The sequence below is a fragment of the Mandrillus leucophaeus genome, unplaced genomic scaffold, assembly GCF_000951045.1.
Source record: "Mandrillus leucophaeus isolate KB7577 unplaced genomic scaffold, Mleu.le_1.0 Scaffold198, whole genome shotgun sequence".
NCBI classification, from domain to species: Eukaryota; Metazoa; Chordata; class Mammalia; order Primates; family Cercopithecidae; genus Mandrillus; species Mandrillus leucophaeus.
In genome coordinates, this window is record NW_012102009.1 from 2,406,131 (window position 1) to 2,431,732 (window position 25,602).

Consider the following 25,602-nt stretch of genomic DNA (forward strand, 5'->3'; position numbering starts at 1 on the left):
TCTTGCTAGGTTGGGGAAGTTCTCCGTGATATCCTGAAGTGTGTTTTCCAACTTGGTTCCATTCTCCCTGTCACTTTCAGGTACACCAATCAATCATAGGTTTAGGGTTTAGTCTTTTCACATCATCCCATATATCTTGGAGGCTTTGTTCCTTTTCATTCATTTTTCTGTAATCTTGTCTCTTCTTGCCTTATTTCAGTAAGTTGATCTTCAATCTCTGATACCCTTTATTCCACTTGATTGATTTGGCTATTGATACTTGTGTATGCTTCATGAAGTTTTCATGTTGGGTTTTTCAACTGCATCAGGACGTTTATGTTCTTCTCTAAACTGGTTATTCTAGTTAGCAGTTTCTGTAACCTTGTATTAAGGTTCTTAGCTTCCCTGCGCTGGGTTAGAACATGCTCCTTTAGGTCACAGGACGTTGTTATTACCCACCTTCTGAAGCTGACGTCTTTCAATTTGTCAAACTCATTCTCCATCCAGTTTTGTTCCCTTGCTGAAGAGGAGTTGTGATCATTTGGAGGAGAAGAGGCATTCTGGTTTTTGGAATTTTCAGCATCTTTGCACTGGTTTTTTGTCATCTTCATAGATTTATCTACCTTTGGTCTTTGAGGCTGATGACCTTTGGATGGGGTTTTTGTGTGGGGCTCCTTTTTGTTGATGTTATTGCTTTCTATTTGTTAGTTTTTCTTCTAACAGTCAGGCCTGTCTTCTGGACTTTGCTGGAGGTCCACTCCAGATCCTGTTTGCCTGGGTACCACCAGCATAGGCTGCAGAACAGCAGAGATTGCTGCAGCTCCTTTCTCTGGAAGGTTTGTCCCAGAGGGGCACTAGCCTGATGCCAGCCAGAGCTCTCCTGTATGAGGTGTCTCCCAGGCTGGAGGCATGCCGGGTCAGGGACCCACTTGAGGAGGCAGTCTGTCCCTTAGCAGAGCTCGAGTGCTGTGCTGGGAGAATCTTCCTTATCAGGATTAGCTGCGCTCTTCAGAGCCAGCAGACAGGAATGTTTAAGTCTGCAGAAGCTGCGCCCACAGCTGCCCCTTTCCCCAGGTGCTCTGTCCAGGGAGATGGGAGTTTTATCTATAAGCCCCTGACTGGGGCTGCTGGGGAGGCAATTTTTATACACAAAAAGTAACAATTGTTATTCTGTCCTTCCCCTCCACAAATAAAAAGGAAACAGGAAGCAGCAGATCAACAAATAAAACTGACCACAACCAATGTTTATTCTTGATTTGTCACCACTCTTTTCATGGCTTGTTTTCTTCCACATGTTAAATATATAAAAACCAAAACTTTATTAACATACAAATAAAGAAAACATGCGCAGCATGTATGCATGGCAGGTAGTGAGGAAACCCGCCCAGCTGACTGGTTCCTGCACCAAGGTTTGCAGAGTAGGTTGTGTTTGAACATCTTCTGTGGGTCTGTGTCATTTCCAAGTTGAAGAATTTCAACCAAAGAGCAACATGTCACATTGGTTAAAGACAGTTAATGACACAGAAGCGTTTCTGTTCATACTAAGGGAAAAGGCTGTTCTTTTATTTATTTCTTTTTCCTGAGTCTTCACTTTTTTCTTCTCTGACAAATGTTTGAAATTCAGTGAAATACCAAAGGAGACAAGGATGAAGGGGACACAGGATGGAATCAGAAAAAAACACAAATGGAATCCAGGAAGTTCTATGGGAGACAACTGATATATCTCCTTGATAAAGAAAAATTGTACAGAATTTTTAATGAGTCTGTCTTGCCCCAAAAGGGAAAAACACAAGTAGCTATTTGCAGAGAGGAAAAAATATCATGGGAAAATGAAAAATATCTCTAATGTCTATGTAGCACATAAAATATCTAAGTAGGCGAGTACAGTGGTTCACACCTGTATTGGGAGACCAAGGCAGGCAGATCACTTGAGGTCAGGAGTTCAAGACCAGCCTGGCCAAGATGGTGAAACCCCATCTCTACTAAAAATACAAAAATTAGCTGGGAGTGGTGGCAGGTGCCTCTAATCCCAGCTAGTCAGGAAGCTGAGGCAGGAGAATCACTTGAACCCAGGAGGCAGAGGTTGCAGTGAGCCAGGATCGTACCACTGTACTCCAGTCTGGGTGACAGAGCAAGACTCCATCTCAAAAAAGAAATATTTAGTAAATATTAAAGGACAAGAGGGAATATCTGTTTTAAAAAGCATAATGCATATGTTAGATGAAAAGTAATAGGATGAGATGGTCGTTATTGAAATAGCACTTGCTGTATAAATTCAAACATTCCTTTTCAAATTCAGCTTCTCAGAGGTTTGACTTCAGATGCTTGAGCACGTTCAACATTATCTTTGCCTTTATCTGTCTTTATGCGGATAAACACAACTGCTAAAATTATACCTAAAAGAAAAAACCCAGGGTCAAATAAATGGGATCTTTTAAAATGTACTGTCACATTCAGTTATAAAGTAGTATCATGGTAGGAAAAAAAATGACTCAACTTCATTTTTGTATGTGGTTCAACAAAGTTTCACTGTCCTAGTGAATAAAGGACTCTAGTCATTGGCCTTTGTAGAGAAATGAGCTTATCATTTATCCTGTTGTATGTATCAAGTTCCAAATCATAGCTGACTTGGCACTTGCTGGATCTTGCCCTAAGAACATAGGACCTAATGTCCCACACTATGGAGTGTATAAACACCTGACAAAGTTCCTGAACTTTATATATACTTAATATCGATTATTCTTCCCTTTTACTAGAGAAAATAATACAATTAGCACAACCAGAAAGCTGTTCTCTGACCTGCTCACCTCCCTGAAGCTGATTTTCATCATGTCCATACCAACTATCGCATTTCTTTGGGCACTTTCCTCTTGGATCCGGCCTCTGTTGTTGTGGGACCCTGGGTAGACTACTCAAGCTTCTTGGTTTCTCTTACCTGATACATCAAAATTACACTGTGCAGCTCAGCACTGATTGTGTACTGTCAGACAGAGTCCACTATGAAGAAGGGAGTTGTTTTAAGGAAATTAACCTGCTAGTAAGTTTATAGGAGGAATCATGGCAGAAAAGACTGGATGCTCAGAAACTTATAATTGCAACCCTATCTTGAAAAGAATAAGGGAATGAAACTGTAAAATCCTATTCTATTTCTGGATGTTTCCAAATTCAAGCAGTCTTTAACTTGTGGTAAGATTATGGAATTAAGTTGATATGTTAGGAAAATTGCTATCTGATGTGTAAATTCAAAAACCCTTTCAAGGTGGGAGGGCAAATAGAATAAGAAAAGGCACAGAGGCAGAAGGGACCTCATGTAAGTGAGTGGGACCTCAAAAAGCCAGTGCAATTACCATGAAAAGTGTGCAGCAGATGGTGGTTCTCAGGGAGGAATGATGATCACCATGCACACATTAGGATGGGCAGTGGCCATGATGCGAAGGACCTCCCATGCCATAGGGAGTCTGGACTGAAGGGTATAAAGAAGTGAGACCCCCTTTAGATGCATGAATCAGAGTCCAGTGTGACACAATCATGGGAGAAAAGACCAGATGCTGAGAGAACAATCAATAATACTTAGAATAATCCTAGTCCTTCTTTTAAAAGAAAAAGGATATGAAACCATAAACCCCTTCACTCAGGTACCCATGAAATAATGAAGTATCTATTTCTAATGCTTAACTTGTGGTGGGGCCAACAGTTGAAAGAGGGCAATTACTATATATAGGTTGAGTATCCCTAATTTGAAAATCTCTAATCTGAAACTTTTGGGGGACCAACTTGATGCCATAAGCAGAAAATTCTACACCTGACCTCATGTGACAGGTTGCAAGCAAAACTTGGTTTCATACACAGTATTATGTAAAATATTGTATGAAATACCTTCAGACTATGTGTATAAAATGTTTATGAATCATGTGAATTTTGTGTTGAGACTTGGGTCCCATCCCCAAGATATCTCATCATGTACTTGCAAATGTTCAAAAATCTGGAAAAAATCCAAAATCTGAAACACTTATGCTCTCAAGCATTTTGGGTAAGGAAACACTTGGAATAGGTACTGAGTTGTTTGCAAAAAAAGAAAAAAACAGCTAGATCAGGGGATTCTACTGTCTAGCCAAGCCAGGGGCTATGGCAGAGGCTGTGGTCATGATGCAATGGGTTATTCTGGGTAATAAAGAATCAGGTTTCTATGCATAGGGAAGTTCTGCACTATACATTTCAGGTATCTCAGCATCATCACTAGAAGGCTAACTTCAGCCTGTAACAATAATGGCAGGTGAGACCATAAACTCTGGTGTAGGATCTGTGTATGTCACTGTTTCCCCTGCATCAACACAGTGCTTGACACATGGTACCACTACTGCATTTCTTCCCTCTTTATCACAAAAGCTTTGTAACTAGGCATAATATATAACAATTGATGACCATAAATCCCCTTATATTTCTAAATTAATAAGGCAATAGAGACAGAGGGTGGTACTAAAGCTGTAACTCCAAGAAAGTCTGATGTAATTTGCTGGTGATCTACCTTCTCAGCTATTGCCTGGGTTGCCATTTGAGCAGCCACCAGACCAATCCAGGAAGACAGGTCCTGAGATACGCTCACATTTCTGAGGCCCAGGATATGACTCTTTGAATTAAGAAATTACACTCACCAATGACCAGAAGAGTGGTCAGCAGTATACCAACTGCCATGCCCACAGTGGGTATCCCAGGCTGGTGACCTGCTGGCCGGAAACAACCATCTTGCCCACAACTGCAGAATGTAACTGAAAAACAGGACAGTATTTGGTAGGATAAATTCTCAAGTGAATAGTTGCAGAATCCCATATCAAAGACAAGAATCTCTTCAAATGGCCCATGGTGACAGATACTAGCCTGAGTTGCCTATAGCAGAATATCTACCTGTTAAAGAAACAGTGCTTTCCAAGGGTGGCCGACCCCCATCATTGATGCGGATCAAGACAACATATTCCTTCTTCTCAAAGTCTGTGTGCCTGGTAGACAGTCGGGCATGAGTACCTGCCAGGACAGGAAAAAAACACAAAAACAAAAACATGTGAAAATACAACTTCAGACCCTGGATTAGCGGGAATAAAGCTCATTTTGTATCACATACTAAGGTTGACTGGAACATGGCTGGATATGAGTTAAACTGCCTAAAGTATCATCCACATCATTCCACATGTATCTTCCCATAAGGTAAGAAAGAGTTAAAGCATCCTTTAAGTTCTTAATTCATGATTTCTCTGTAGAAATTTATACTAAATACAGTCAATTATCATTTGTAGCACTTATGTTCTATAGTTGCCCCAAACACTGAATTAATGAATGCTGAACCATTGCTCCTAGAGGAAAGACAGAGTTAGTTTCCTGTGAGCTTCTAGTCACATTTTCCCTAACTGATCAATATATAACCTTGGTTTTTTGTGTGTTTCTGTTTAAAGATATCTTATTTAACATATATTGTTCATTCTAACATTTAACTCACATCTAACAGCACTAAAACTTCCTGAACAAAGCTTATCAAACACACGTTTAGGTTGGTGGAAAATAATTACAGTTTTGGACATTACTTTTAATCTGTGACCCAAACCACAATTTTTCTCTGTAAGGCACACATCACAGCCTTCCTGTGCTTAGGAACTCTAGATAGCACTTCAGCACTATAGTTCAGAGCCATTTTTTTTTTAAATCATGGGTCATCTTTTAGGTTTGACCCTGTGTGTGTGTGTGTGTGTTTTTAAATACTTTAAGTTCTAGGGTACATGTGCACAGTGTGCAGGTTTGATACATAGGTATACACGTGTCATGTTGATTTATTGTACTCATCAACTCGTCATTTACATTAGATATTTCTCCTAATGCTGTCCCTCCCCCAGCTCCCCACCCCCGGACAGGCTCCAGTGTGTGATGTTCCCCACCCTTTGACCAAGTGTTCTCATTGTTCAATTCCCACCTATGAGTGAGAACATGCAGTGTTTGGTTTTCAGTCCTTGTGATAGTTTGCTGAGAATGATGGTTTCCAGCTTCATCCATATCCCTGCAAAGGATATGATCATCCTTTTTTATGGCTGCATAGTATTCCATGGTGTATATATGCCATATTTTCTTAATCCAGTCTATCATTGATGGGCATTTGGGTTGGTTCCAAGTCTTTGCTATTGTGAATAGTGCTGCAATAAACATACGTGTGCATGTGTCTTTATAGTAGCATGGTTTATAATACTTTGGGTATATACCTAGTAATGGGATTGCTGGGTCAAATGGTATTTCTGGTTCTAGATCCTTGAGGAATCGCCACACTGTCTTCCACAATGCTTGAACTAATTTACACTCCCACCAACAGTGTAAAAGCATTCCTATTTCTCCACATCCTCTCCTGCATCTGTTATTTCCTGACTTTTTAATGATTGCCATTCTAACTGGCATGAGATGGTATCTCATTGTGGTTTTGATTTGCATTTCTCTGATGACCAGTGATGATCATGTTCATGTGTCTGCTGGCTGCATAAACTTCTTTTGAGAAGTGTCTGTTCATATCCCTCACCCACTTTTTGATGGGGTTATTTTTTTCTTGTAAATTTGTTTGAGTTCTTTGTAGATTGTGGATATTAGCCCTTTGTCAGAACGGTAGACTGCAAAAATGTTTTTCCATTCTGTATGTTGCCTGTTCACGCTGATGGTAGTTTCCTTTGCTGTGCAGAAGCTCTTTACTTACATCCCATTTGTCAATTTTGGCTTTTGTTGCAATTGCTTTTGGTGTTTTAATCATGAAGTCCTTGCCCATGCCTATGTTCTGAATGGTATTGCCTAGGTTTTTTTCTAGGGATTTTATGGTTTTAAGTCTAACATTTAAGTCTTTAATCCATCTTGAATTAATTTTCGTATAAGGAGTAAGGATCCAGTTTCAGAACCTATCCAGAAATTACACATATTACATAAATTGTGGGAAAAGACATGAATGAAACAGTTATTATATTCTATATGTTCAAGAAGCTACAAGACTAAGAAGTGTAGATAGATACAGAACATTTTAAAAACACGAGTTAATTTATAGAAGAAAACTACAAAGTTTGATATAAAAATAGACTAGGTTGGATTAATGGCTATAATATAGCCATTGAATGTAGCAGAAAAGACAGTAAACTTGAAGATATAGAAATAAAGCTATCCAAAAAGAAACAGGAAAAAAAGTAAGCTTTGAGATAACTTCAGGTGGCCTAATACATGTGTAATCAAATTCCTGAAAGCCAAGAAAGATAGATAGTGCAGAGAAAAACATTTTTGATAAGACAATGGCTAATATTTTTTCCATGTTTGATGAAAACTCCAAATCCTCAGATCCAAGATGATCATCAAACTTCAGGAAAAAGAAAAATGAATAAAACACCACCAAGGCAATATAAGCATCAAATTACTTAAAACTAATAAGAGAATATCTTAAAAACACCCAGAGAAAAAAGAATACAAACATTCAATGGAACAAGGAAGAACCATAGTGGGCAGGGCACCCCCGGTGGCTCACGCCTATAATCCCAGCACTTTGGGAGGCCTGGGCAGGCGATTACTTGAGGCCAGGAGTTTGAGACCAGTCTGGCCAACATGGAAAAACCCTGTCTCTGTGAACCTGTAATCCCAGCTACTAGGGAGACTGAGTCACGAGAATCACTTGAACTTGGGAGGCTGAGATTGTGCCACTGCACTCCAGCCTGGGCGACAGAGTAAGACTGTCTCCAAAAAAAAAAAAGTGGTGAAATACCTTTGAAGTACTACAAGAAAAAAATGTCTAAATTTAAAATTACTCTAATCATGTTTTCTGGTTATGATGTAATTAAATTAGAAGTTAGAAAGGTATAGGAAATATTCCCAGAATATTTGGAAACTAAATAACACACTTCTAAATAACACATGATCACAAAAGAAATCTAAAGGGAAAACACAATGTATCAAATTTTGTGGGCCAGGCATGGTGGTTCACTCCTGTAATCCCAGCATTTTGGGAGACTGAGGTGGGAGGCTCACTTGAACCCAGGAGTTTGAGACAAGCCTGAGCAACATACTGTGACCCCCATCTCTACAAAAAATTTAAAAATAAAAAATTAGCCAAGTGTGGTGGCTCATACTTGTAGTCCCAGCTACACGGGAGGCTGAAGCAGGAAAGCTCGTCTGAGCCCAGGAGTTCAAGGCTGCAGCAAGCCATGATCACACCACTGCACTGCAGCCCAGGTGACAGAGGCCCTGTCTTTTTAACAAAAAGATCTCAAAGTAATGGCATCGGCTTCCACCTTAATGAAAACAACAAGAACAAAAACACAATGTAAGAAGAATAAAGGAAACAATAAAGATCTGGCCAGTGAAATATAAAACAAAAGCGGAAAAAAATGAAACCAAAAGCTGGTTCTTTGAAAATATCAATAAAATAAACTTCTAGCCAGATTATCAGGAAAAAAGATAATTTGCCAATATCAGAATGAGCGATATCACTATGTATTCTACAGATATTAATATCATGAACTATATCAATAAATTAGATTAATGAAATAGATGAATTATTTGAAAGGTACAAGCTAACAAGCTCAACCAAAAAGAAATATATAAATTGAATTTTTCTGTATCTATAAAATAAAATTGAATTTGTAGTTAAAACTTCTTAAAAATACACCAGGCCCAGATAGCTTTACTGGCAAATTCTTTCAAGCTTTAAGAAGAAATACCACTTTTATGCAAACTTGACCAGATGATTGAAGATAAACAGGTGGAATGCTTCCTCATTCTACAAGGCAAAATATATAGACAGACCAACATCCCTCATGAATATACATGCAAAAATTAAGTTTTAGCAAATCCAACAATATATAAACATGGTAATATTTCATCACTAAGTAGGTGTTATCCCAGGAAGGTGATTTTAGATTCAAAAGTTGATGTAATTCATCAATTAATAGGCCCAAAAAATCAAATCAGCCACATAGTCAATACATGGAGCAAAAGCACTTGAACAATTTAATATCCATTTCCAATTTAGAAAAAAAAAAATCACCTTCAAATAGGAATAAAAGTCAAAGTCCTCAACCTAATAAAGATCACCTACAAAAATAAACCCCACAGCTAACGTCTACTTAATGGTGAAAGGCTAAATGCTTTCTTCCTAAGATCATGAACAAGCCAAGTATTTCTGCTCTTACTACTTCTATTTGACACTTCACTGAAGGTTTCAGCCAGTAATAAACAAAAGGCATACAGATTGAAAAGGAAAAAGTCAGTATTCACAGACAACATGATTGTCTGTGTAGAAAATCTATGAAATCTAAAAAAACAAGGTCAGCAAGGCTGTAGAATACAGATCAGTATACAGAAATCATTACATTCCTATATCTAGAAATATTTAAAATATCAAAAATCTGAAATGCTTAGGGAAAATTTTGCAAGAACTATACACTGAAAACACATTGCTGAAAGAAATTAAAGAGCTAAATAAATGGAGACATATACCACGTTCATGAATTGGAAGACTTAATTTTGTTAATATGTCAGTTCTCCTCCAGATTCCCCAATAGATTCAACACAATCTCAACAGGAAGGAACGGGCTACATTCTAAAATTTGTATAGCAATGAACAAGACAGAATGAAGGAATTTTGAAAAAGAACAGTCAGAAAAATTAATCTACCTGATTTCAAGCCTTATACAGCTACAGTAATCAAGACAATGTTTTATTGGTATAAAAATAAACAGATTGATGAAACAAAAAAATCCAGAACTAGATTTATATATAGGTGGTCACTTGATTTTTGCCAAAGTTGTTAAGATAATTCAATGTAAAAAAGATGTTTTAAACAAATGGTGTTAGAACAGTTAGATAGCTATGTTAAAAACAATCAACTTTGGTCTTTACCACACCCCCTATGCAAGAATATCTCAGCAATATTATGGGTTTGGTTCCAGATCACTGCAATAAAGCAAATAGCTCAGTGAAGCAAGTCACACAAATTTTTTGTTTTTCTACTGAAATAACAGCTTATATTATACTCTGGACTGTTAATAGCATCATACCAAAAAAAAAAAAAAAAACCCTAATGTCCATACCTTAATTTAAAAGTACTTTGTTGCCAAAAAATGCTAATGATTATCTGACCCTTCAATGAGTCAATCTTTTTGCTGCTAATCATTTCCTGTCTCAATGTTGGTGGTTGCTAAAGGCTGGGGTGGCTGTGGCAATTTCTGAAAATAAGACAACAATGAAGTTTGTTGCACTTGTTGACTTCCTTTCATGAGAGAGTTCTCTGTAGCATGTGATGCCGGCTGATGGCATTTTACCCACAAGAGAACATCTTTCAAAAATTGGAGTAAATCTTCTCAAACACTGCCACTGTTTTATCAACTATGTTTATGGAATATTCTAAATCCTTGCTTGTTATTTCAACAATGTGCATGGCATCTTCACCAGAAGCAGATTCCATTGTTCAAACAAGCAAACAAAACCCACATTGTTCAGTTGTAAGAAGCAACTGTCATTCATTCCAGTTTGATCATGAGATTGCAGCAATTCAGTCACATCATCAAGGTTCTGCTTCTAATTCTAGCTCTATTGTTTTTTTCACCACATTTTCAGCGACTCCTCCACTGAAATCTTGAACCCCTCAAAGTCATCCATGAGGGTTGGAATCAATTTCTTCCAAACTCCTACTAATGTGTATATTTCAACCTCCTCCCATGAATCACCTTTTTAAAGATGTCATCAAGAATCAAATGTTCTTGATGACATCTAGACTGGTGAATCTTTTCAGAAGGCTTTCAATTTACTTTGCCCAGATCCATCAGAGGAATTACTATCTAATAGCAGCTATAACCTTATGAAATGTATATCTTAAATAATTTGAAAATCAGAATTACTTCTTGATCTGGAGCCTGCAGAATGGATGTGTTAGCAGGCATGAAAACAACATTCATTTCCTTGTACATCTCCACCAGAGCTCTTGAGTAACCAGGTGCATTGTCAATGAGCAGTAATATGTTGAGAGGAATCTTTTTTGGGAGAGAGTAGGTCTCAACAGCGGGCTTAAAATATTCAGTAAACTATGCTGTAAACAGATGTGCTGTCATCTGGGCTTTGTTGTTCCGTTGACAGAGCACAGACAAAGTAGATTTAGCATAATTCTTAAGGGCCCTAGTATTTTAGGAATGCTAAATTAGGGTTGGCTTTAACTTAAAGTCACCAGTTGCATTAGTCCTAATAAAAGCCAGCCTGTCCTTTGAGGCTTTGAAGCCAGGCATTTACTTCTCTAGCTATGGATGTCCAAGATAAAGATGGCATTGTCTTCCAAAAGAAGGCTGTTTTATCAACATTGAAAAGCTTGTTTAGTGTAGCCAGTTTCATTAATGATCTCAGCTCTTCTGGATTACTTGCTTCCACTTCAATTTGCTGCATCACTTTGCACTTTGTTATGGAAATAGCTTCTTTCCTTAAACATCATAAATCAACCTCTGCTAGCTTCAAACATTTATTTTGCAGTTTCCTCACCTCTCTCAGTCTTTACAGAAGTGAGGAGTTAAGGCCTTGCTCTGGGTTAGATTTTGGTTTAAGGGAATATTGTTGCTGTTTTAATCTTCTATCCAGACTCCTCAAACTTTCTGCCTTAATGGCAATAAGGCTATTTTGCTTTATTATTATTATTATTTGTGTGTTCACTGTAGGTTCACTTTTAATTTCCTTCAATAACTTTTCTTTTGCATTCACAACTTGGCTAAGCATTTCATGCAAGAGGCCTAGTTTTTGGCCAATCTTGGCTATGAACATAACTTTCTCACTAAGCTAAATCACGTCTAGCTTTTGATTTAAAGTGACAGATGTGTGACTCTTCCTTTCACCTGAACACTTATATGCCATTCTAAGGTTATTAATTGGCCTAATTTCAATATTGTGTCTCAGGCACAGGGAGGCACAAGGAGAGGGAGAGATATGAAGCTCCACAACTTAATCATATACCTCCCATATGACCAAGCCATTCTACTCCTCAGTATTTAACCAAGAAAACTGCAAACGTATGTCCCTACACAAAATATTTGTTCACAAATCCTCACAGCAGCTTTGTAATAGCAAAAGTTGGAGTTACAATCAACCAGTGAACAGGTATAGTTCAATGGAACACTACCCCTCAATAAAAAGGAATGAGGTATTGATACATGTAATAACACAGATACATCTCAAAATGAGATGAAAGAAACCAGACCAAAAAAGGTATACATACTATACTATACTATACTATTCTATTCAGATAAACTTATTGAAAATGAAAACTATAGTAATGGAAAGCACATTGATGGTTGCCTGGGGAGAGAGGATGGGTGGGAAGCAGAGATTATAATAGGGCATGAAATATCTTCTGGGGGTGGTAGAAATGTTCATTGTCTTGAATGTGTTGATGGCGTCAGTGGTATTTACACATAATCAATTCTCATAAAATTGTATACTTTGAATATATATATAAAATATTCAATCTCAAAGTTTTTAAAAATGTCTATAAAATCTGCTTTCCATCTGTCATTGAAAATTTTGCAAATGATGCTTAGGTCATCCAACTGTTCATCTACACCAAGGGAATGCTGTGTGGTCATAATCTTTCCTCCCTTGAAAGCCTGGGGCTTTGTCCCCTCTGGAGTCCTTCCCTGGGCAAGCTTCCAAAGCATGAACTTCCTTCCTGGAGCATGAGAGAAGGCTCTGTGCTGAGTACTGCAAACCCACCAAGTTAAAGAAAACCTACTTTCATCATCCATCTGTGTTTTTTTCCATGTATTTCTGACAACTCACCATTGATTTTGGAAACTTGCCAGTCGTTCTGTAGGTTTTCATTGGCGATGGAAAATGTAAAGTGGGGACCCCGAAATAAGTGCTGATCATCATCAGTAGCCTCGAAAATGAGACTTCCAGGTGCACTGAGGGGATGGCAGAAGTACAAGTCCGTGTAGTCCTTGGCCAGCCTGGGAGGGTTGTCATTCACATCCGTAAGGATCAGGTGGAACTGTGACACAGAGCTCAAGGAAGACCCCCCTAAGGAATTGAATGATTGAAACATGGGATCAGCTCACTCATTTTCCTCTTAAATAGAAGGGTTTCCCTTTCTTTAAAAGTCAAGCAGTTAGGTACACTGAGATGCTAGAAAGAAGACGAGCTTTTAGAATCGAAGACCTAGTTTTGTTACTGGTGAAAAAGTCTTATTGACCATCATCATAATAACTAAGATCTCTGTGCTAATATTTTACATATATTACTTCACAATAATTCTGAAAACTGAGCTCAGAAGTTGTGTAACTTGCCCAAGGCAGAGAGGTTTTCAATCCAAGAGGTCTAACTCCAGCACTCACACCTTCACTTGCTCCTCACCAGGCCTTAGGCATGTTAGTTGAGTTTTCTAAGCTTATTTTCTTCAGCTGTGTAGCTTTGCAAGAATCCCGAATATGAGTGAATGTTCTGGAAAATAGTAAAAGCCTCCACAGACATTATGTAGTATATGACAGGAGTGAAAAACTTGGATCTGCAGCATAACCGGTTGGTAGCTATGTAATCTTGGGCAGTTACTTAATTTCTCAGTGCTTTGGTTTCCTCGTTCATAATATGTGGTCAAGAATAGCACCTACCTTATAGTGTTGCATGAGGAGTAAGTTATTACACTAAGTACTCATTATGGGGCTGTCAGTGCAACATAAACACTGACTGTTATCGTGTCCTCCCCGACACCAATCACAGACATTGTTTCTACAACTTCTGACTCTGACCTTGTTTGATTCCAGTAATGTTTTCTTGCCCCTGCTTCATTTCCAGTAAACCCTGTTTTCTTGCTTTTCGTCTCAACATCGTCTATGTCCATGACTACACTTAACCAAAGGAGAAAAGGCCACTGTGTTCTTGAAGTCACTGTATCTATTTATATCATGTCAGTGCCAAAAACTAAAAACAGAACAGGGTTTTGGACCCTGGTTTTGATTTCTGAAACTTCTAGAATGTGAGAAACTCTTGGGACACATCCAGAGTGAAGTTCTGATCCCCATGCTATGAGAAAGGGGTGTGCACAGCATAAAGGCTCAGCCAGAACCTGCCTGCTGCTTCACTGGGAGCTTTTAAATCAAGAGTTAAATGTATACAATGCGATAGTGGAATGTGCTTCACTCAAGCAAGAGACAGAAACAGAGGGCCTGTCCACTCACACACACCCTTCCCAAGCTGGCACGCGGTTCTGCATTCTACCCTTTTTGGTTTGCCTTGACTGAAGTAATTTTGTTTTTCTTCATCTTTCCGCATGCAGGGGCCATTTTTACGATTCCTGTCTGTTCTCCATTTAGCTCTCAACCCTGGGCCTCACATTTTGAAAGTTTTTTTTTTTTTTTCCCCCAGGGCTGTGGTGGGTGAGGGGGGGGTCTAAAAATATTTATTGAGTAATTTGTTTAATTCTCTTTTGGCAAACCTGGCAGATACATTTACTAGCTAATTAGAGCCTGATCAACATTGGATCAACAGATTTCCTACTCGTATGTCTGAAAATTCCATTAAAATGCAAAGAAACTCTGTGTTAGTGGCCAGGCTTATTATTGGGTAAACATACTATTCCTATGAGTTTATTATTATTTTAAAAAGTTCTCTGGAACTCCACATCTGGAGCCAGCAGGCAATATATATCACCACAACTGAAATAAATAGGATGCAAAGATTATACAGAAATGGCTCAAACGTCCTGGGCTTTTCTGTATAATAGTCTTTCCTTTCAAAAGTTCACCTGATTTCGTCAAAACACAGATACCCTGGTTTACCCAAACCTATAGAATCAGAATCTGCAGGGGTGGACTCCTAGTGTCCATATTCAACAAACTCCCTGGGGATTCTGACACATATCAAAGTAGAGAATATTTCATAAAACATTTTCTGGTTCAAAAAGGATGAGAGTTACGATTTAAGGTTGAAGGAGCAAGTGGTGGTCTAGGTGAACAGGTAAGTGGTTTGACTCCACTCAGAGCTCCTGGGAGAAACCCACAACCACATTGGAAGAAGGGAGGTAGTTCAGCCAGGGACACAGAACCCTCTAGAAGAGGCCGTAGCCCCTATAGGAAACCACAGAGTGAGCAGCAGCCCTGCTGGGGGCACAGGTGTTTTTCACCTTTAACAAAACCATGAAGGGGCCCAGCATGGTGGCTCACGCCTGTAATCCCAGAACTTTGGGAGGCGGAGGCAGGCAGATCACCTGAGGTCAGAAGTTTGAGACCAGGCTGGCCAACATAGTGAAACCCTGTCTCTTCTAAAAATACAAAAATTAGCCAGGCGTGGTGGCAGGCACCTGTAACCCCAGCTACTCGGAAGGCTGAGGCAGGAGAATTGCTTGAACCCAGGAGGCGGAGGTTGCAATGCGTGGAGATTGCACTACTGCACTCCAGCCTGGGTGACAGAGTGAGATTCCATCTCAAAAAAAAAAAAGGAAGATATGAGCACTCCCTTATACTTTTGTACCCTTCTCATCCTTCCACTTTAACGTTGTGATATTCTGGTGCTTTGGTTCTGTCAGTTTTCTTATCCTCCCTTCCATTTCAACCCAAATATCTTCTGATAATCTATGTTCCTTTTTTTTTTTTTTTTTTTTTGCTTACCTACTTCAGTGGCCACCACTTGTACCCGATATGGACTTCCAGCTTCTCTGTCCAATGGAGCCACACTAAAGATCTCACCAGTCACATGGTCAATTTTAAGCCAACCTCTTGTGTCTCCTCTCAGTGAATAGCTTCATCAAATGAAAAGAGCAAAAGAAAGCCTGCATTACTTTGCATGAAAGTGTGAAGCTAGTTCGTGCATCAACTAAATGTTTGTGCATCCTTTAAATATGTTGTAAATAATATACAAATAATGTTGATAACGATAATCTCAACATTTGTATATTATTTACAACATAAAGGATCTATTATCTCATATTATTAATGCTTTATTTGCATTTCATCTGTCTTCAAAAGGATTTGTTCATCCTTACAACGTGGTGTTTGTGCTTGTGTTAGGAAGGGTATATTTCAAAACTTCTGGGGAAAGTAGCTAAGCTTTTCTGGCAATCAAAGAATTCAAATTAAAGTAACCCAGAAGTATCTTTTAAAACATCTTAGCAAACCACCCATCTAGAAAATTTGAACAGCCAGTGGTGGAAATGTTGGGTAAGATGGGTGGATACTCATAGACTCTGGTAACACAGTGAATTCCTCATCCAACAAACATATATTGAGTGCTGAGGAAGATCAGGCAGTGGACCAAGGGAGGAGGTCACAAAAAGGGGCTCTCAGGCAAGTGAAAGAGATAGACAGATGAACAGATAATTTCAATAAAATGTGGTTAACACAACACAGGGGGCCCTATGGAATCCAAGACAAGTTTACAGGAATCAGCAAAGTCTTTCTGAAGATGTTAAAGGCAAGAAGAGGATGCTTCAAGCAGAAGGAAGAGTGTGAGCTAAAGCACCAAGGGCCAAGGAACAGCATGGTGAGTGTGGGGTCAGGCATTTCAGCAGCGCTGGGGTATACATGGGAAGCAGAAGCCACAGAGATTTGAAGAGCCAGATTATAAGAAGCAAGGGGCAGCCAGCCAATGATTTAAGCAAGAAGGTGACCTGGCCATATTTGTGTTTTCAACAGAGCTCATTGGTAGGTGTGTGGAAGTTGAGAGAGACAAGACTAGAACCACAGGAAAACCAATGGTACAGCCCTTTAAAAAGCAACACATCATAGTCATGAGGATGTCCATGTCTTTAGAGCAAATAATTCCACTCCTGGAAATCCTACCTAAAAAAAACCCAATCTAATCAAAGTTTAAAAAGAATTACATGCATACATCTATTGAAAACATTTTCTATAATCAAAAATACTAGAAGCAACCTACATGTCAAAGAATAACAGAATGATTAAAAATTATGATGTGTTAATTTCCCACAATGTATTTTTTTAAGTATATTCCATATGCCAAACACTGTGTTAGTTTATAAATATGGGTAATGAATATGAAACCCTTTATACTTCGGATTTCATCCTGAAAGAGATGGAATGCTTTGGAGCATTTTGAAAGAGAATCCGATGATCTGATTTACTTTTTTAAAAGGTCACTGACTGCAATTCAGTGAGTAGATTCAGGGTGGGGTGGGGGATGGCAGGGGTAAGGATGAATCCAGAACAGACACAGTGGTGCCTTTGAGTAGGCTGGAAGCAGGGAGAAGCAGGTGGATTCTGAATATATTTCAACAGAAGAATCTATAATATTTGCTGAAGGATTGGATTCAGATCCACTGGGTGCTAATTGATTTTAAGTTTGTGGAGCTGGAGAATTAAATTACTCAGAGCAACACTGGAGTCATCCTTAATTCTTAACAGACTTATTACTCATGTCTGAACTATTGATTATTCCTTACTCCTGAAACACTTCCTTCATTTGTCTTCTGGAACTGTACCTTACAGAACACCTCTTCTCAGTCTCCCTTGCTAACCTCCTCTTCCTGACCTCAACTTAATTGTATATGTATCCTTTCCTTGTTTCATCATGGTAATTTTCTTACGTGCCTTTATTTTTCCCACTGATAAACTTTTTTATTCTCATCTTTGACCAATGATTTTTATAGTATTTTCGTGAAGAAGGTAGGAACTTTTGTGAAATAAATGGTATAAATATTAAAAACATAGTGTCTCCTCATAATTTTTGACTCAGTAGTATCTACAGTAAACCATAGAGTATATCCCCTACTGTTCTTTCTTCTCTGTAAAACTACAGAAGTAGTTAGAGTAAAACTGTAGGTGGTAACCTTGCTTCTCAATGATCAGATAAAGGTCTTAGAAGTGGATCCAAGTGCCTGAAGGACAGCTCAATGGGAGGCAAGACTCCCTCCAGATGTTTAGAGAAAGTTAAGGAATTGTCTGTCATTCATAGCCACACGCATGATTTAAGTCATGCTGAAATATTTATTATGCCATAGACAGGAGGTGTAATGTACAACAGCAGCAAAAGATCTGAGTTCAAGTCTTATTAACTACATGATCTTAAAGATTTTATAGATATTATACAGATATATACAAACATATTTCTTTAAAAAATTAATCATCATTGTACTTTTTAAGGAAAACTGTGTGGGTCTTATTGAACTGAAAAAAAGGAATTGCTAAGATGGAAATGTTTATACATTTTGTTCAGCCACCTCAGCCAGAGCACCAGCTTCTCCAGGGGTGCTCTTTGGAGCCAAGGAACCTATGTATCCTACATCCAGAAGATTCCCTCAGCCCTGTAAGTTGGCATGGTCTGTCCATTTGGGCTTTGGTCTCTCTGTCTAGATCTCCAATACACCTTTAAGGCTGGAACCCTTTCTTAAACCCAGCCTAGATAACTGGCTCAGACACAGGGCCTGGTTCATCTTGTCTCTCTCAGAGGTAAACCTCACCTGAACCATCCAGCTCTCAGCTGAGACCTGAAGCTCATGGGCTGGAATGGAACCTCACACTGCTTCCCACTTGTCTGAGACTAGATGCTTATTGATGAACCACCATCCCTCGGAATGCGTCCAGGGTGTTGACACCTTCCTAAACCAAGGCCAAGTTCATCATTGCTGGGTGTGCTGTGAGGGTCAGCCCTGGAGTCAGTGCAGGCCAGCTCCTCCTCCTCCTCCCCACTGACTTTGATGACCACGCAGCCAGGCCTGCCCAGCACTGTTGCCCTTTACCTTATGTCCAGACCTTCTGGATCCTTGGCAGTCACATTGCCCACTTTAGTGCCTATAGCTACATCCTCACTGACTTTCGCTTGGAATACGTATTGGGAAAATTCAGGTGCTTCATTCACATCTGTCACAAAAAGCGTGAACTTGGCAAAAGAACTTGCATTGTACGTCACACCAAACACTAGAGGCTCAGGATTTTCTGCTTTGAACACAATGTTGGAAATAGCTGCTGTTTCAAAATCAAGAGGCTGTGTAGGAGAAAGAGAGAAAATTAATTTTGGGGTGATTAGATTCATTCCCTATGCTTCTTAAACTCTCATACATTCAATATATGATATTGGGAAAACTGGATATCCACATGCAGGAGAATGAAATTAGACTATCTTATACCATGTATGAAAATCAGTTCAAAATAGATTATAGACAAAACATAAGACCTAAAACTGTAGCACCACTAGAAGAAAACATAGAAGAAAACTCTGACATTGGTCTTGGCAATGATTTTTTTAAATTATTTTTTATTTTTGAGATGGAGCCTCATGCTCTGTCACCCAGCCTTTAGTGCAGTGGTGCGATCTTGGCTCACTGCAAGCTCCGCCTCCCGGGTTTGTTCAAGTGATTCTCCTGCCTCAGACTCCCAAGTGGCTGGGATTACAGGCACCCACCACCACGCCCGGCTAATTTTTGTATTTTTAATAGAGACAAGGTTTCACCATGTTGGCCAGGTTGGTCTCAAATTCCTTACCTCAAGTGATCTGCCCGCCTTGGCCTCCCAAAGTGCTAGGATTACAGGTATGAGCCACCATGCCTGGCTGGAATAGAAGTTTATCTGACTCTCAGTTCTAGAGGCTAGAAAGTCCAAGAACATGGTACCAGCATCTGTTGAGGACTTTGTGCTGTGTTATCCTATGACAGAAGGGCAAACCATCTCACGAGATAGAGGAAACTCACCCTTTTATTTTTAGTAGAGATGGGGGTTCTGCCATGTTGGCCAGGCTGGTCTCAAATTCCTGACCTCAAGTGACCCGCCCACCTCAGCCTTTCCCCCATGCATGCACCAACACACACCATCACAACTCACTCTCTAGTTCCTAAGTGCTGTGGCATGATTTTTCACGTGGAAGGGTAGGAACTGTGTGTGAAGACTCAGGGTCATTTGAGATAGAAAAAGCAATTGAAATTCGTTCAAATATGTAAGAGAAAATCATGTAAGCCAACTAAGTGTGAAAAAAGAGGTTGTTCATAGTGATAAGCACCCACTGTCTGCAGGGCCTGGCCCTCGTCGACCTCGTGATTGCTACATGTGGTCCACGGTTCAGTTTGGGCTTCTCCCCCCTGAAGTGGAGATGGGCAGAGCAAGCTGGAGTTTCCGACTCACAGGACCCACTCCCAGTCTCAGGGGATGACATAACTGTCCAGTTGAGATAAAACCTTAGTAGGCCAAGCAGGAAGGCAGCAGCCCCCCAGAATGAGCCTGTGATGGGGACAAAGGACACAGTTCTCTGTTCCTGTCCAGTTCAGCAAAGTCCAGGCCCAGGCAGGCAGCACAGCTGTCCATATGCTTAGGCAGAGCACGTGCATCCATCCTCACCACGAAGCAGGTCCTAAGCACCCTCCCTGGCTTTTCCTCATTCCATCACTGGTCCCAGAGGCAATGGTTTAAAGAAATGAGACACTGTATGTGCAAATGAGAAGCAGCCTGTATTACCAGAAGAGAACGTGCAAGGCTGAGAGTGGAAAGAGGACTGGCGAGCTGAGGAGTTGGAACTTCATCCTTGACTAACAAAGTCAGATCTGTGTCTTAGAAAGATAACTCCAGGAGCAGCTGCATGGGGGATGGATTCGAGGTGATCCACACTGGGGCAGGAAGACTAGCTAGAAGGCAGTGTCAGTGTTCCCTAAGCACTGGATGGAAGAACAAATGAAAAGCAGCAGCCTACCATTGAGAATTCTATTCACATAACTTCCACACCTGGAGAAACATCAGCTCTTCTGGAGAAATTATAAATGGAAGATGCTACATTAGCAAATGGTAATCAGCAGAGCTGAGCCAAGAACAAGCCTTGTCCGGCCATGTGCATTGTTTTTCATGACATGGGGATATGACTGCAAGACCAAGTCAAGAGACCTGCACTGCCTCTTGGAATAGCCTCAGTCCCATCTGGCAAGACATATTTAAGTTAACTGAAAAAACCTGCTCACACCACAATTCCTTTTGTGCACACAACTGCCTGAAAGGTCAAACCTAGTGATTTAGATTCAACTTGGAGGCAAAGAAAATGCTGAAGGAGAGGGGCTGAGACTGGGATATTTACCATTTTCACTAGCGATCACTGATGAGATCAAAGTGTGCACATTAGTTTTCCAGATGACATTTGGGCTAGTTAAAAATAGCTAGTGAATTGAGAATTCAAAAAGATCAGCCATAGTGGAGAAGTGACAAAATTTGCCAGTTAAAAAAAGGCAGAACTCTGAATTTCAAGAAACAGGATCCCAGAAGAGTTATTGTTGAGCCAGGCAGGGTTCAAAGAAATAGCTTTCCTGCTCATGACACACATTTGGCCCCAAGAGCATGATAACCAACCACACGAGAGGCTGGAGCTTGGGCAGCAGTAAATACAGAGCAGGGAGCATTTCTGACAGTTGTTTAATCTGAAGGATCGCTTTGGGCACTTGCCAAAATTATTCATTTCCAGGCTTTCCCCTTGAGAGACTGAGGCTGCAGTCCTCAGTATGCACCATTTGACTCTTTAATTAGGCAAGTTTGGCCCCCTTAGGAGAAAGCATACCTGTCCACAGGTAGAATCCTAGCTCTAATTAATTAGAATCAAGTGATGACACATGTTTAAGTTTGCAACCTGCTGGATGCTGTGTTAGGAACTATATACGTACTTTTGCATTTAATTCTTCAACATCCTTACTAGAAAGGTGCTACCATTTTACCCATTTTTACAGATTGGAAAACTGGGGCCTGAGAGGTTACATCATTTGGTCAAGGTCAACAAGCTAGTAAGTGGCAACACCAGGACTCACAGAAATTACATCCTGAGAGGAGCTGGAGACGTGGAGTCAAGTTCCCAGCTCTGCCATCACCAGAAGGCCTGACTGTACCTTGCTGTGGGCCTGAATTTCTGCCTCCCTCAGAATCAGTAGGAGAAGCAAGAGAGTTTATGCAAACAGACTATAGTTGCCACGTATGAGTCCCTTGGTGAATTTTACCTGTGATTAGCACATTTGTAATTCAGATGAACTGTTAATGATATAATTGTGATTAACAAACTTAATTTAAACGTTTAAAAATTATTAACACAGTAGTTCAGAACAGTGGTAGTCCCTTGATGGCTTAATAGGCAAGGACTTAGAAGACAAAGCCATACATAAAAAACCAAATTATATAGTCTATAAAACACTTCAGTAACAAATAGTATGGCTACATACCTTTGGTTATATTTTTATTCTATATCCTAGTGGGGAATTGGCTAATATTTAGTGTATCCTAATCAAGAATCCACAGTCCAGGGTTGGTTGTTGCTTAGCATCTGAAAGAACCTAATCCAAGATCTGTATCCCAGAGGTAGCTATGATAGCCAACACTATCTCAATCAGAATTAGAAGGTTTGTTAATTAGCAAAGTGATCTTACAAATAAATTTTCTTGGTGATATGAGTGGTGTCCGAGATATGCACTTTGGGCCAAACACCTGTAATCCCAGCACTTTGGGAGGCTAAGGCAGGTGGATCACTTGCGCCCAGGAGTTCAAGACCAGCCTGGCAACATAAGGAGACCCCATCTCTACAAAAATAAAAATAAAAAATTAGCTGGGTGTGGTGGCACATGCCTGTGGTCCCAGCTACTCAGGAGGCTGAGGTGGGAGGATTACTCAAGCCCAGGAGGTTGAGGCTGCAATGAGCTATGACTGTGGCACTGCACCTGTCTCAGAAAAAAAGATATGCTGTTTGGTTAGTGTATCCCTTAGTCATTGTGAACAGGAGTATAGATATCTGGCCTGGCCAGCAGATTATACCCTGCAGAGTTCCAGGGCTCAGTTCTGTTCTGCCAGTTATCTCCTGCCTCTGGATGGTCGAACAAACCCACCTGCTTAAGGATTGTTATCACAGTGCCCAAGGGACAGACAGCTGGGATGTCATAGGCCTAAAGCACAGGTTGGATGATCACCTATGTGTCTGCTTGTTCATAATTGTATATGGGACAGAATTCATTTATTCATTAAGTCAAGCAATATTTATTGAACCTCTAATATATGCTAGGAGATATAATAGACACTTGAAATAGAATCACATATAAAGTAAGGATGTGACAAAGACTTTGGTCAGAGGCCTACTCTACTGTAGCATACCTCTCGTGTTAGGTTGTGAGGGAGGATACTTATAGCTCTCACCCACCGTTAATCACTGAGGTAGGTGCCAATATCTCCCTAAAAGGGCCCATTAACCACAAATGGCCAAGTTAAACCACTGTTTAAAAAAAGATGACATATGGGCCTTGTTCATTCTGGGATGGATAGGCCTCTATCTTCCCTTAGATTCCTAGAGAGCTCTGGTCCTGCAAAAGGATAAAAGAAAGCTGCCCCCATCACCTGCAAAGGAACACCCCAACCCACTGCAAGCTCTGAAAAGTGCCCTTCCCTTTATCCTTTCTTTCTGTGATTTTCTCTCTCCGTGTAGACTGCTGTGAGCACAAGAGGAAGTTGGCACGGTACCTTTTCCAAATGTCGGATTCACACACAAGGCTAAGGCTTTGAGCTGGTCCACAGCAACCTCTCTGCTGAAATGCAGCAGGGCCCTTGGTTCGAGCTGGAATGTTTGGTAACAATGGGATCAGAATTCCAAGACTCTGTCCCAGGGCTTGCTTTAGCACTAGTGCTTTTTCCTCTGTGCTTCTGTCCATTTTCTGTGAAATTATTCTATTTTGTCTTCATTTTTAGCCTCTTTCAGTTTTCTTTTATTCTAGCTCAAAACTGTACTCCAGAGCTTTCTTTTGCAGTTTCCAGCACACTGCACTGCAAACCTTAAACAATTAGCCACCCTTGCAAATTCTCTCTGGCCCTTTTTAACAGCGAGGTTTCACTCTCTCCCCTAGGAAAGTATCTTAACTGTAAGTACATTGGATGGCATTGAGTGCTGCTTCCAACTGAGTCATCTGGTAAACCCATGACATGCTCTAAACACAGATGAGGCAGCCACAGAGAAAAGAGTCAAGATTCAGGTGTACATGGCAAGGGACAGGAGTAGATTGAGGGAGGGTTGGGAGAATCCTGTACAAACAGACAGGAACCAAGGTAATTAAGACTCTGACTCAGATTACCCAGTCCTTACAGAGGGAGAGACAGAATGAGAGCCCATGGGCTTATCAATACAGTAAAAGATGAAAGTAAAGCAGCGGGGAGGGGGATTGAAAAGAAACTTGTCTATTGAACCTTGAAAGGAGACCCAGCCGTTTTGTTAATCAAGAGGTATCTCTGCCTGGCACATTAGAATAAAGGGTTTAGCCTAAAAGGCCCATGGGGTCATCCAACCCAACTCCTCACATTTGCAAAGGGGGAAGTGAAAGCGAGGCCCTGAGTGCCACTCCTGGCCCCTAACAGCGTTGCCAGATTTAGCAAATAAAAACATAGAACACAGGGGGCGCCCAAGATGGCTGAATAGGAAAAGCTCCAGCCGGCAGCTCCCAGCGTGAGCGACACAGAAGACGGGTGATTTACGCATTTTCAACTGAGGTACTGGGTTCATCTCACTGGGGCGTGTCGGACAGTCAGTGCTGGTCAGCAGGTGCAGCCTGACCAGTGAGAGCTGAAGCAGGGCAAGGCATCACCTCACCTGGGAAGCACAAGGGGGAAGGGAATTCCTTTTCCTAGCCAAGGGAAACTGAGACACACAACACCTGGAAAATCAGGTAACTCCCACCCTAATACTGCGCTTTACCAAGGGTCTTAGCAAACAGCACACCAAGAGATTATATCCCACACCTGGCCCAGAGGGTCCCACGCCCACGGAGCCTCCCTCATTGCTAGCACAGCAGTCTGACATCTAACTGCAAGGTGGCAGGGAGGCTGGGGGAGGGGTGTCCGCCATTGCTGAGGCTTAGTAGGTAAACAAAGCTCCAGGAAGATCTAATTGGGTGGAGCCCACCACAGCTCAAGGAGGCCAGCCTGCCTCTGTAGCCTCCACCTCTGGGGACAGGGCATAGCTAAACAAAAAGCAACAGAAACCTCTGCAGATGTAAATGTCCCTGTCTGACAGCTTTGAAGAAAGCACAGAGGTTGAGATCTAAGAACGGACAGACTGCCTGCTCAAGTGGGTCCCTGACCCCTGAGTAGCCTAACTGGGAGACATCCCCAACTAGGTGCAGACTGACACCTCACACGGCTGGTTACACCTCTGAGACGAAGCTTCCAGAACAAGAATCAGTAACACTCGCTGTTCAACGATATTCTATCTTGTGCAGCCTCCACTGCTGATATCCAGGCAAAGAGGGTCTGGAGTGGACCTCAAGCAAACTCCAACAGACCCTGTAGCTGGGGGTCCTGACTGTTAGAAGGAAAACAAACAAACAGAAAGGATACCCACAGCAAAATCCCATCAGTACATCACCATCATCAAAGACCAAAGGCAGATAAAACCACAAAGATGGGGAAAAAACAGTGCAGAAAAGCTGGAAATAAAAAAAATCAGAGCGCATCTGCCCCTCCAAAGGAACGCAGCTATCACCAGCAACGGAACAAAGCTGGATGGAGAATGACTTTGATGAGTTGAGAGAAGAAGGCTTCAGTCAATCAAACTTCTCAGAGCTAAAGGAGGAACTATGTACCCAGCGCAAAGAAACTAAAAACCTTGAAAAAAGAATGGATGAATGGATAACAAGAATAATCAATGCAGAGAAGACCATAAAAG

At 40.7% G+C, this 25,602-nt stretch overlaps 1 protein-coding gene across 3 annotated transcripts in view; it reads right to left on the reverse strand.

The window, feature by feature from the left end:
* Positions 1-1,208: 1,208 nt before the first annotated feature.
* CDH17 (cadherin 17, LI cadherin (liver-intestine)) overlaps positions 1,209-25,602 on the reverse strand; it is a 97,590-nt gene continuing 73,196 nt past the window's right edge. For all 3 annotated transcript variants that reach the window (XM_011978642.1, XM_011978640.1, XM_011978641.1), the window contains 6 exons: positions 18,695-18,939; positions 15,609-15,739; positions 12,787-13,026; positions 4,882-4,998; positions 4,632-4,745; positions 1,209-2,375 (listed from right to left, as the gene is read on the reverse strand). In XM_011978642.1, coding sequence (XP_011834032.1) covers positions 2,275-2,375; positions 4,632-4,745; positions 4,882-4,998; positions 12,787-13,026; positions 15,609-15,739; positions 18,695-18,939 — 948 coding nt within the window. In that variant the 3' untranslated portion in view covers positions 1,209-2,274. The remainder of the gene's footprint in view (positions 2,376-4,631; positions 4,746-4,881; positions 4,999-12,786; positions 13,027-15,608; positions 15,740-18,694; positions 18,940-25,602) is intronic.